The 14,290-nt window shown below is 34.9% G+C and overlaps 1 protein-coding gene across 4 annotated transcripts in view; it reads right to left on the bottom strand.

The window, feature by feature from the left end:
- Amph (amphiphysin) overlaps window positions 1-14,290 on the bottom strand; it is a 309,899-nt gene that overhangs the window by 40,700 nt on the left and 254,909 nt on the right. For all 4 annotated transcript variants that reach the window (XM_069830944.1, XM_069830952.1, XM_069830970.1 and 1 more), the window contains exon 2: window positions 1,547-1,682. In XM_069830944.1, coding sequence (XP_069687045.1) covers window positions 1,547-1,682 — 136 coding nt within the window. The remainder of the gene's footprint in view (window positions 1-1,546; window positions 1,683-14,290) is intronic.

Below are 14,290 nucleotides of genomic sequence, written 5' to 3'. Positions count from 1 at the left end.
TCATTTATCTCATTAAATATCAGTCCTATCAAAATTTTTCATGGACTAAAACTTATCGCAAATTATTTTTAAAGAAACTGTTGTTATGTAACATTTTTCACAAAAATCAATAATAAGCGAGATATTTCGATTTATTTAATTCAGGCCCCCTTATAACCCCCCTTTTAAATAATGTATTTTGAATGCCATATAGCCTAAAATCTAAGTTACAACGAACTTAATTTATATTCCAATTTTCATCGAAATCCGTTCAGCCATTTTCGCGTGAAAAGGTAACAAACATACAGACAGACATACAAACAAAAATTTCAAAAAAGCGATTTTCGGTTTCAGGGTGGTTAATTATATATGTTAGGAGCAATTATTTTTGGAAAATCGAAAATTACCAGAAAAATTTCGGCTGCAGATTTATTATTAGTATAGATAAAATTTGTAAGGAAAGAAAATTATTATTATTATTATTACAAAATGAACTGAAGAGAAAAGTAGCCAAAATGCATTTTGCAATAGCTTACATCTGTTTCACGTATAGGGAAATAGGGGTTAAATAATTAACATAAATAAACAAATAAATAAAATATGCATTAAAATTCACAGAATCATCTCGTCACAAACAGAACATTTTTAACTTGAAACTAAAGCCTATATTAAAGAATATAATGAAGGATGTCTATTGTCCCTTTACAGTATATAGTTATTTGAATATACACGAAAATCTAACCTAAACATCTATTAATAATTCCGCACATTCACTTAAGAGTTGTTTGCAAAATGAAATAAACAAACTAATACAATACTGGACTAAACTTAAATTGACTGAACTATAATTTACTTTTCACAATTAGGGTATACTATAAGTAGTAACTAAGTGCAAGTTTGAACCAACACAAATTACATAGGTATGATAGAAAAATTAGTTATTAAACTGTATATTTATTATGTTTAATTACTATTCGTATATAGATCAATTTTAAATTATTAAGTTTATGTACTTTTGTGAACTATTAACAATAAATACTACTAAATACTATACGTAGTAACATGAGCTGCTGACAGGAAGTTAAAAGGAGAACAGCAATGTTCAATGTTAAAAAGCTTTTAATAGAAAAAGGACCATCTCTACTATGGAATTCTGGAAAAAGAACTAAGGAAGAGACTAATGAAGTGCTCTGTGTGGAATGTGGCATTGTATGGGGCAGAAACAATGACACTACGTCGAAGTGAAGAGAAAGAAAATGAAGCTGTGCTAGAAAGAGTGGGCGAAGAAAGAATAATGCTAAAACTGATCAGGAAGAGAAAAATAAATTTCCCGGGCCACTGGCTAAAAAGGAATTGACTGTTGAAGGACGCACTGGAAGGAATGGTGAACGGAAGAAAAGTTCAGGGCAGAAGAAATCACGTGACAGACAAAATTAAGATACATGGATCATATGCGGAGACTAAGAGGATGGCGGAAAATAGGAAAGATTGGAGAAAGCTAGGTTTGCAGTGAAAGACCTGCTCTTGGGCAGAATACTATGAATGAATGAAATGTTCAAAATCTTACCTCGTATACATCTGATATAATTGTTGAATTCCTTCTGCAGCCTATTTGCAGCATTTTGCTGTCTTGTGAAATTTGAGAGGTGCTCGTCGAATATGTCATCAGCCGTCCGGTCTACCTTGCCGAGATTCTGTAGAATCTGTAACAACAGAATGATATTCGTGATACAAGTGTTTAAAAATTAATAAATTAGTTTATGAAAACAAAGAAATGAAATTTCTATTTCTATTTCAATCCCGCGCACCATCTTATTTTTGCACGTTCATATCACTATGTTATGTGAAGTACACGATAAAATACCGCCATTTAAAAGCATATGTCTATAACGCTTCATGAATATTTCTGTCTTGTATTAAGTATTGATACTAAACCTTTGTGTTGTACTAGTAGACTATATTGTAAAACTCTTCTGTATATATTTCAACTAGACTGAACTAGTACTATTAAGATTTTTTCGACATGTTCCATATTCTAGCTGTGAAGCGATGTACGAATACCGTGGAATTTAAATAAATACAATACAATACAATACAATACAATACAATACAATACAATACAATACAATACAATACAATAGAGAACATTTAATTTGCTTCAAATATTATTCGAAGTATAAACAGAGCATGAGAACTACTTTCCTATTATTTGTCATGCATCTGGAGATATGACTTTCCTCTTTCATAATGGTACCCTAACATTCAGGCGTTAAAACTGACGGTTAGGACATAAGTGGAAAGATACAGAAGATTCCTACAGTTATTGCACATGTGAAAAGACTGTTAGTGTGATTTATGGAGAAATGATAAAATGATAACACAAGAAAACAATATTTCGGAGAGATTCTAACACCGTTCTTGTCCATCGTAAATTTCACGTAGACTGACCGGAATTTTACCTCTGGTCTCCAACAAAAGTGGAGAATATGGCGATATAATACATACGTAATTAAATTAAATATGATGTTTAATAATTATGTACAAGCAGAACTGCATTGTATTCTTCACCTGACATAATTAGGAATATTAAATCCAGACGTTTGAGATGGGCGGGGCATGTAGCACGTATGGACGAATCCAGAAATGCATTTAGATTGTTAGTTGGGAGGCCGGAGGGAAAAATACCTTTGGGAAGGCCGAGACGTAGATGGGTGGATAATATTAAAATGGATTTGGGAGAGGTGGGATATGATGACAGAGACTGGATTAATCTTGTACAGGATAGGGATTGATGGCGGGCTTATGTGAGGGCGGCAATGAACCTCCGGGTTCCTTAAAAGCCATTTGTATGTAAGTAAATAATTATGTTTGTAAATAAAAATACTGATATGTATAATTTGGTGTATAATACCTAATCACTAGTCTATACTGAAAGGAGAAAGAGAAAAATTTATATCCCACTTTGTTTCTATATTTATGAGCAGCATTCAAGTATTTCAACAGAGAGAAAAATTAGTATGTTGTACAGAATTTATACTTCAAGTTTTATGTTAATATTCTGCATGCTGCAGGACACATTATGCCCACCATAGGCTCCGTATAGCTTAAAGGAAAATCTCTTCACCCAGAGAGATATGGTTGACTGTAACTTATTATTTCTTATATGCAGATAACAAAATACCAAATGAAAAGCAACAGGTCACCTAGATTTCGATTTCGTTAAATATCTTATGAACATTCCAAGAATAGGTCTACTACGTTCATCCCTTCCAAACTAACAATGTAGTGTTTAAGATCGCAGCAGTATAATAAAAACAACATGAAAATTAACTCACTCAGAAGTAGACTTGCATTACATAAAATTCTTATACAAATTAATTCATATATTCATATATACTCTTTAGTATGCATTCGCACACATTAATATTGGAATGACTCGAGTGAAACGTTACGGAATTTTCACAAATTTTACGTAAATTCTGAATGCTGAAAACATGAATCGCTTGACTTCCGACTCTATTATTTGATAGCGATGCTCGGATATTCCGATACAGATAGAGATTCATTAAATCTATAACAATGAGATTTCTCCGAAGAACGACTGAATACAGAGAAGGACACACTGAACTAAAATTAAATCCGCAGAAGAAAAACTATCCATATACAGAAAAAAAATGGGTACAGCTCGAAACTATGTAATAAATTATCAACTGGCAAAAACATCACAATATGAGGCTTTTTGTGCCTACGTTAAAGTCCTAACGGATCACTTGGTGAGCTAGATTCGTGGCTCTTAAATTGACTAGCATATTGAGAATTAAACCAATGGCTTTCCCAAAATACGCCATGAAATGCTTCATATAAAATAATTTTTATTTTGGAAAGGAAGCAAAAACGAGCAAAATTGTATGGACTTTTTTGTTTGGACTATTTCAAAGAATAACCCCCTAAAATTAATTACATTATTTACAGTTCACCCTGCATAATCAGTTTAATTTTGTTAGACCTACTTATATTATTAGTTATTACCCCAGAGGATTGAATCCATAGCAGCGGTACATTTTTATTTGTTTTTGATACTCTATATTTTGGTTTCTGCATAATAATAATAATAATTATAATAATAATAATAATAATAATAATAATAATAATAATATCATCTGGTTAGTGTATTATGTTACTATAGTCGCGGCGTGACTCCTCCTCTTTGCTTACGTCTTAGGAAGTGAAGGCTCTATAAAGTCTAGGTAGGTAGTATCGTTCGCCATTTTTGTTATTCCCGGCGTGACTCCTCCTCTTTGCTTACGTCTTAGGAAGTGAAGGCTCTATAAAGTCTAGGTAGGTAGTATCGTTCGCCATTTTTGTTCTTTCGTTGCCGAGCTACCATACGAGGAATCTATTTTCCACACCGTTAAACATTATCATGTCGTAGTTCCTATGCTAATAAATCAAACGCACTGTAATTCAGCAAAAAATTGAGCGGCAAGTAACGTCTTCGTGTGCTTTCTGCGAGCGCCAACGAAAGAACCAAAATGGCGGGCGATTATATTAAGTATTTATCGAGCCTTAAGAAATGAATAACGTCTTCATAAGCGAATCACAAGACGCACACGTTTAAATGTAGCCGACCTGCAACGCGATTGGCTGCCGGAAATTAGAGCGACGGGACTATAGTCAGCGATGTATGCAATGGAGGGGGAAAGGAACTGGCCACCTTATCTCGTCTCCTGGCTTAGTTGCTTCATGAATGTCATTTTGGTGTTACGTATGAGGTCGAAATCTGTCTGCGGACAGTTGACTAAACAATAATAATAATAATAATAATAATAATAATAATAATAATAATAATAATAAGCCCCGCATTTAAATAGTGCTACGCCCAGAACCCGGAAAAAATTGTTCTCGCCTCCACCAACTAACTATGCAAATCTTAGACATTAAGCAGTCTAACTACAAAAAAAATGACATGCAACAACAATTTAACTTATGCTACTGTCTAAAACAGTCTTTTCCGAAGTAGGAAAATACAGAAAATTTATTTTCAGCTCGACTTTTTTTTCTGTTTTCAAATTTTTTTTCCGCTCCTGCGAACTTGCCACCCTGGCTCAGGCGTAAATACGGGAATGATGATGATGATGATGATGATGATGATGATGATGATGATGATAGTTCCGTCAGCTAACGGTACCCCGCAAAAGAAAATGTTCTGATAGCAAGTAATCTATCCGGATTCCGAACAGAGCACATATGCCGCAAGGTCATTACACTACCGCATATAACAAAACATGTGAAGGTGTAAACAGTCCCAAGAAAGCCTTTAGAGATGGACGAGTTACAGAGTCAGGAATGATGTCCTTATTAGTACAGGCAGGAGTTGAATATCGCGCGTGGGGTAGTGAAGGTAAAAGTCAAGTTGTCCGGGCAGCCCGCCTCCTCGCTAGCGTTCTCTTCCTGCAGACTGCAGGTCCAGCAACGAGGAAATACAATGCTAGCCCGTGTGGGGGCAGCCGGCGCGGCGCGGAGCGATGTTTCCCTCACAAACACGACAGACAACAGACGGACTCCTGTTTCGATTGCAAGGTTGGGAAAGTTTCTTCGTGCAAATCCTGTGAGTCCAAGTGGAATTTGTAGTGAACAAAAACACTGTTTGGAACAGTTTTCGCGGGATACTCCCGTTTCCCCTGTTCGGATTACATGTTTTCATTAATCATCATTTTGGAATAACACAGACCTACTTCCCATTGTGTACCAAAGGCAACGTCTAAGATATCAAAGTGAACTACATTTTTTTGTATTTTTTATTGTATAATGTAATACGTATACAGAGAAAATATTCCAATCTGTAAAAATTGTTTCACTATTTCCAAGGAAATACATTATATGACAAGTTACACAGCTAATGCCGCCTTCTTATGTCAAATCTCCAAAGCCGCCTATTACACCTTTTCCAGTTTTTTCTTCCCCCCCCCCCCTCGCTTTAATAATATCTCTGGTCATATCGCGAGTTAATCTTTGGTTGAAATCCGAAAGCCTGTGTACTATTGTTGAGACTGGTTCTATTGTTGTGAACTAGATGGCGACTGTATATGTATTACTGATTTGTTATGAATATGATGTATGTATGTATTTATTCACACTGCAATGGGTATGTACCCGGTGGCAGTGGTAACTAATTACACTCAATAATGACAATAATAAACTTGTTAATTAAAAATACACTTAATAATACCAATAATTAATACAAATAATTAATACTAACAATAATAATAATAATTTCTTGTCTATGCGGATGACGTGAATATATTAGGAGAAAATACACAAACGATTAGGGAAAACACGGAAATTTTACTTGAAGCAAGTAGAGCGATCGGTTTGGAAGTAAATCCCGAAAAGACAAAGTATATGATTATGTCTCGTGACCAGAATATTGTACGAAATGGAAATATAAAAATTGGAGATTTATCCTTCGAAGAGGTGGAAAAATTCAAATATCTTGGAGCAACAGTAACAAATATAAATGACACTCGGGAGGAAATTAAACGCAGAATAAATATGGGAAATGCGTGTTATTATTCGGTTGAGAAGCTCTTATCATCCAGTCTGCTGTCGAAAAATCGGAAAGTTAGAATTTATAAAACAGTTATATTACCGGTTCTTCTGTATGGTTGTGAAACTTGGACTCTCACTCTGAGAGAGGAACATAGGTTCAGGGTGTTTGAGAATAAGGTGCTAAGGAAAATATTTGGGGCTAAGCGGGATGAAGTTACAGGAGAATGGAGAAAGTTACACAACACAGAACTGCACGCATTGTATTCTTCACCTGACATAATTAGGAACATTAAATCCAGACGTTTGAGATGGGCAGGGCATGTAGCACGTATGGGCGAATCCAGAAATGCATATAGAGTGTTAGTTGGGAGACCGGAGGGAAAAAGACCTTTAGGGAGGCCGAGACGTAGATGGGAGGATATTAAAATGGATTTGAGGGAGGTGGGGTATGATAATAGAGACTGGATTAATCTTCCACAGGATAGGGACCGCTGGCGGGCTTATGTGAGGGCGGCAATGAACCTTCGGGTTCCTTAAAAGCCATTTGTAAATAAGTAAGTAATAATAATAATAATAATAATAATAATAATAATAATAATAATAATAATAATAATAATAATAGGGAATATCCTAAATTAAATGAAGCACCATCACTTAAAATAACATTTAAAATAAATCTAATTTTTATCTTAAATCTAAGTTCGAACTAAAACCCACGAGTATGATATGTTCATATCTGCACAAGTACCTTTCCACATTACACTCATTTCGCTGTCAACTCATTCACTGCACTGGAACTACGACACATTTCACTGATTCTATCCTGATTTCGGTGATGAATGAGGCCGGTGATATTCAGGGATGTTGTGGCATTTGCCTTATAGTTGAGAAAGAACCCTTAAAAATCTCAACCAGGAAATTCAACCCGACCGGAAATCGAACCCGGGCCCTCTGCGTAAGAGATCAGCATGCTGACCCCTACACCACAGAGGTGGTCTTTTTCCAGTTGTATTTCAGAAAGTATCAATTTAATTTCAGAAATTATCAAATGTATTTCAGATACATAGGTTAAGGGTGTTTGAGAATAAGGTGCTTAGGAAAATATTTGGGGCTAAGCGGGATGAAGTTACAGGAGAATGGAGAAAGTTACACAACACAGAACTGCACGCATTGTATTCTTTACCTGACATAATTAGGAACATTAAATCCAGACGTTTGAGATGGGCAGGGCATGTAGCACGTATGGGCGAATCCAGAAATGCATATAGAGTGTTAGTTGGGAGACCGGAGGGAAAAAGACCTTTAGGGAGGCCGAGACGTAGATGAGAGGATAATATTGAAATGGATTTGAGGGAGGTGGGGTATGATGATAGAGACTGGATTAATCTTGCACAGGATAGGGACCGCTGGCGGGCTTATGTGAGGGCGGCAATGAACCTTCGGGTTCCTTAAAAGCCATTTGTAAGTAAGTATTTCAGATACTGTTCTCCAACCAGGAGATTGACTGTGAAAGGAATGTCCTTACTATTGCGTCATCTATTGCAGCGAAGTAGATAGATAATATTACCGTTATAACGTCAGTTTAAAAAACATGCGCTCTCCTGCATATGTTATTTCCTGTATGGAGGGATTTAAAGACCAGGAGATTAACCGTGATCTAATTTTGTAACTAGGTAACATAAATATGTTTGTATCAGTGTTATCGTTTGTGCTTTGAGAGTTAGCCAATGGAGATGCATGTACCCACGTGTGTGACCTTATGACATCAACATTCATTCACAGCATTACTCTTCTGCGTCTCATTCCCCTGAGACTTTCCCCTGGTTGGAATACAGTAGTATCAATTGTATTTCAGATGGTATCAAATGCATTTCAGATTTGTCAATTATAGGCCTATTTCATATTTTGTATCCTCAATTTTTTGTTTTATTTTTATTCTTATAAAGTATATTGGGTTTCATATAATGATTTTTACGTAAAATGTACTGTACTGTAAAATACTGTACTTCTTAATGCAGTAATTCAATTCAATCTTCTTAATGTATCCAGCTGTTTGCTGACAACATAAAGTCCACTACAGTCCACTGTAGTCTATTCAGTTGTTGTTTTTCACAAGAAATGAGGGATATTTTGATCGGTGATCATTATAGATGCCTGTTGCTAGTAGCCAGAGTTGAGTGTAGTCAATATACAGTATACTGCAGGGCTGTGTCTTCTGCAACTGGTACTGATGATTTTAATTTACTTCTTTTGTGGTTTATGGATGGACAGTATAGAAGAATGTGCTTAATGCAGTAATAAATTCCAAAGTTATTTATCGAATTATTACAGACATACGAAGAATATAATTTGACAGATCTATTACTGTAGAGTACAGTACTGTACATAGTCAATTTAATTTCAGAAAATAAGCAATGCATTTAAAATTACATGCAGGTAATCACTTTTATTTCACAAAATAACAAATGTAGGCCTACTTGAGATTTTAACATATACTGTATTTTAAAAAATCGAACATGGATTTAAAAAATCCTCAACTTCATTGCATTTTAGCGTCCGAAAGGCATATTCTCCGTAGCTATAAAGCTGCAGCATGATGAATTGTACTGTGTTGTACTGCACGAGTACAATCACCACCAACTTCTGAAATACAAATGATAGTTTCTGAAATACAATTGATGCTATCTGAAATTGAATTGACTAATCTGAAATACAAATGATACTATCTGAAATTAAATTGACAAATCTGAAATACAATTGACTAATCTGAAATATAAATGATACTATCTGAAATTATATTGACAAATCTGAAATACAATTGATAATTTCTGAAATAGAATTGGAAAAGATGTAGTTACGTCCTCAATTTGAGATCCCTGTTCTTCAGTTCTCCCAAAAAGTTCCCTTTGCCATGTTCTATTGGACCTGCTCCTTCTCTTGTGTGTTGGTTTCCATAGATGTAGTTCGCACCCCCAGTATAAGTAATTAAAAATGAATTTTGAATTACGTACGTCATTCGGTGTGTTTTTTATGCTCTTTCGTCCTAGAATATCATCATAATTTTTTTTATCGATTTCACAATTTTATAGGCGATGTTTCAGTTTTCATTTTATACTGTGTGTTCAGTTCAAAGTGTGTCATGGCTCGCTGTATGCCGTCATGTGGCTAATCAACGAACCTAGAGAATTCAATCTACCTACACTTCCGCAGAGGTGTATTACTTATGTGCCAGAAAAGTTGCCTAGCAAGTACGGGGTTCATTCAGAAGAGTACTTAAGTACTTACCGATACGTACGGTAACGCCGGTAGTGGCAGGAATGTGAACTGTTTCGAAACATGTACTGAGGTGAGTTTTTTCTTACTGTCGGGATATGGGGAGAGGGTTAAGACGATTACTTACGTATTTGTTGACATTAACTTCGACGGTCAACATGGACACGGAGCATTTGATTTGTGTTGTGGAATGCTGCCGTACGCAACCGATGATAACAAATACCCTGCGTACGACTTGGCCACGCAAAACATAGTTCGAAAGAGGTTATGGTAGCACACAGACCGTACATACCGCCATCTGTTGCTACGACGTTCAAGTTATACCGTACACGTTCTCAAGTTCGGATTGAACGCCTTGATTAATAGGCAACTTCTCTGACACCAAAAGCTGAAACTCGCTTCAAATCGCTGACTCATCAACAGTGACGTCATGACACACTTTGAAATGAACACCCAGTAGTTTCTCTTTAATATCAAGTAGAACATTGTGATATCAAATTTACAACAGTTTTCGACAGTGATTCACTTATTATTGGCAACTTTGCGACTTAGATGTGACATTTTTCTTCTGACTTCGTGTTGAGTCTTAAAATGTCATATTTTCCATAATAGAATAAATTGTATTGTTATTCACATTTTCATTCTCTTTTTGTGTGTTACGCACGTACAGTTAGTAGACGTGAAGCTATGAGTTGGCTTGGTGCACTCTTTCGTGGAAAATATTTAGTTCAATTAGCTACGGAAATGTTTCTTTCTGAATACGAGCAGCAACAAGGTATAACACCTGAAGCAGAACTTAAAAGGAACATTATCAAAGTAGTACTTGCTCATCCCTGGGTCCAATGGTCTTTAATATAACGAACGATATCTTTTTTTCCGAAGAGTGTTGAAAATGAGAATGATTTTGATGATAGATAATGGCAATAATACTAAAAAGTTTACAACTTTAATTTTTATATTATTAACGTAATTTAGAAGCAAAAAAAAACATCTTCCTGAACATTAAAAGAATGTATGAAAACCAACTATGGGGATAATGCTAGCTGGTCAGACTTGAAGACATTAAACGTTTAATTTAAGATTTATAGTGTAATTCTTCCAGTTACTAATAATGGAATTGAACAGAATTTCGCTGCTTATCAAATTTTGGTGCCAGATAGTTCGTCTCTAAATTTAAAAAGCGAAGAACCAGTACTGAACTTTTAACAAATGTGCCTTTGCAGAATATACTGAACATTTGCCTGAAAATGAAGTTGGGAAGCACCTAGACAACAGAGAGGAAATCACTGTGAACATCCAGAATGTAAGCGTTGAAACAACTTTTATGTTGACTACCACCTACTTCAGTTCCTTCTTTCTTATCTTTCTCCTCTCATATTTAAATTTTATATTTTAACTCTAATTCTCCCTGATATGAGTTTCTATACCCATTCGGGGAAGCACTAGGCTCGTATTCTTTACTGCCGTTTAAATCTTACTACTTTTTTGTTATGAAATTAGTACTTGTGATGTGCTTTTTCTTGTAGGAAAGTAGACTACATTATGATATCTATTCATAAAAAAGAATATTGTATCTTAGTAGAATAAGATAAATAATGGAATAATAATAATAATAATAATAATAATAATAATAATAATAATATGACCCTACAATTCAATACTTTAGGGATTATTATCATATACAAGGACAGATTGAAGTATTTGGACTACTGTTCGGAGCAAGGGGAACAATTCCAGAATTCTCAGTTGAATGTTCTAAGTTTTTTGGAATTCCTTTAAAAATTTTGAAAATTATTGCTATAGACGTAATGAAATATTCTGTTCAGATTTTACGCAATCACCTGTCCACCTAAATGTCTTTATATTCTACCTGATTACTAATAATTATTGAATAAAAGTACTTTCCCAAGGGTAGCTTCCATTTGAAAATAATAATCATAAATACTGATAACACAAATGTTTATTTTTATTTGTTTAGTATGCTGTCTTTTGGCAACCCTTACTAAAGGACAGCTACCCTTGTGGGATTTATATATATAAAAATACATATTTTTTCACGCTTAAAACCTTAAAATATAATCTACATACAAATATTTTAAATTAGCAAATAATAGTTACGAAATTTTTAAATTTGAGCGTTTCTTAGTATTACTGGAAACAATTATGGAGCAGCTGTTGATGCTGGGAAATTTGTGACGAAAATTTAAATTAACGTATACTACAACAGTGGTTCCAGACAAAGAGGGTGCTCGCACTGAAAGTTGGCTGAAAACCATAATAGTTTGCATCTTAAAGATGAAATATTTTCTTTGTTAGAAAACCTATGTACCCAGCACAAAATTAGTAGTCTACAACACAGTGCCAAAATATCTCTAAATATAAAGTTAAATCTAGAAGTTAACTAAAAAAATGTCAACAATTAAAAGTAGATCCAAGACCACGCCCAGATTATATCAACGAGATCGGTTATTTGTCAGTAGGATACCAAAAATCAAATATAACTAGTACTCAATTATACCGTATGTTGAAAGACACGGTCATGGTAAGGGGAGGCGAAAAGAGCAAGAGTACTTGAGATAAGAAGTACAGGACTAATGCTGTGTGACAAGAAAACAAACCAATAAATAAGTTATGCTATCGTTAGGTAACGACTATTTTAAGCTAGCGAACCACTAAAATGTACAGCGTTAATTGACATTTAACGGGCTGTTTTATAGTTACCTTTCTTTAAGTCATTTAACTCTGCATTTGAGTGACTTAACATTGCCGAATGTAATACATTTATACAAATTCTATACAACATGCCCACAAACCTCACCGATTGCCTAAACTGATATATTGTTATTGAAACCCAGCTATAACGGCTGGGGGATCACCGTGTTGACCACACGATACCTCCGTTATGGTTAATGATCGTTTACCTTTGCTGAGGTATGTGGATGTGAGACCAACAGTCAACTGGTCGGCCTTGGCCTTCATGGGCTGTATCCAGGGTTGCCAGATTTTAGATCTACCAAGGAGGGACATTCATTTTCCATCACTTAGGCCTAAGCCTACAGAACTTACGTTTTTTCTTAAAGGAAGAGTGATATGAATATGGACAGAGTTGACATTTTCATGACTATACAAAAAAAAAAATATATCCCTTTATATGCAGTTGAAGAAACTAATAGACTATGAATTTCAAAATTGCAGTTTTAATAAAAAAAACATACTGTACGTACAGATTTCCAAGTACAAGACAATATTTATCTGAGTGTAATTTAGGCTTACATCACGTTTCTCTGGCGTCTTTCTGAAGGGCTTGTGGCAAAATTATGTTATACCAAATTATTAACTCAATGACTTAATAGTAGTTGTGTCACATGGATTTCCCCAGCTGTTTATTATTAATATTGTAAAGCAAAAATTCCAAAAGATGGCATCACATGTGACAAAATATTTAGACTCAATTTCAGTGTTCATTAATTGATTACAATCACAAATTTATTGATACCTAAATTCACATTAGTGACTTAGCATACTCCCAAACCCATAATTTAACATACTGTATACATTTTCAGAGCTTATACACATATTTATCGCTGAACTTTAGAATTTTCAACAAGATTTTTCTACTCTCTGTGTTTCTGATTAACGGCTCTTTATAAATGTTTATAAATATAATCTTCACCACGGAATTCGCTGTCACAAACCTTACACTTGCCAAAATATACGTAATTTTCCAATGTGCAAACCTACATTGTTAAGAAACTTATTTTAAATTTAATATAATTATTTAGCCCTGGAAAAAAATAGTTATACTAGGTAACAATAAATTTATACAAGTGATGTTAATTTTCTAAAGGAGGGACTTTTTGCGTCCTGCCTCGAATCGACGCAGGACTCGAGATTTTTTAACGGAAATCGGGACATCTGGCAACTCTGGCTATACCATCTAGTCATAGTTGATAATCTACACTACTAATCAGTGACGCACCCACAGGGGGGTTTTAGGGAGCTCAAGCCACCCAAATAAAAAAGGGAGAAAGGAAGGAAGGAAGAAAGAAGAACGCTTTTTAATGTCTTGACGTGTCTGTATTATTGTGGAAATTATGTAATCTTTGAAACATTTATTTTTAAACATGTTCGTATGTGAATGGGTTTCTTACAACATACTTAAAAAAAAACTCGAACTTTCGATAATGTTCGAAGTTCTGTAATTCGGAACGTGTCTGGTAACTCAAACCATTCCAACCAGCCAATCATATCTCACTGACGCAGCCTCTCAAACCATCCATGCTTCACGTACAGCTTTAATGTTGCTTTATGACACTGATTGAAAATATCACCCTCTCCTGCTAACATATTTCTGGATGCGCCACTGCTACTAAGAAGCGAGTAAATAATAGCATTTTTCGTAAATATTTCCGTTTACATATATAACAATGGCAATGTTTTTTGTGGTTTCAGCAGAAGACATTTCGGCGTTTCCGCGTTCCAGAGAGGA

Source organism: Periplaneta americana, chromosome 1, assembly GCF_040183065.1.
Source record: "Periplaneta americana isolate PAMFEO1 chromosome 1, P.americana_PAMFEO1_priV1, whole genome shotgun sequence".
NCBI classification, from domain to species: domain Eukaryota; kingdom Metazoa; phylum Arthropoda; class Insecta; order Blattodea; family Blattidae; genus Periplaneta; species Periplaneta americana.
Note: the sequence above shows the minus strand (reverse complement) of the source record. Positions and strands in the feature narration are given on the sequence as shown.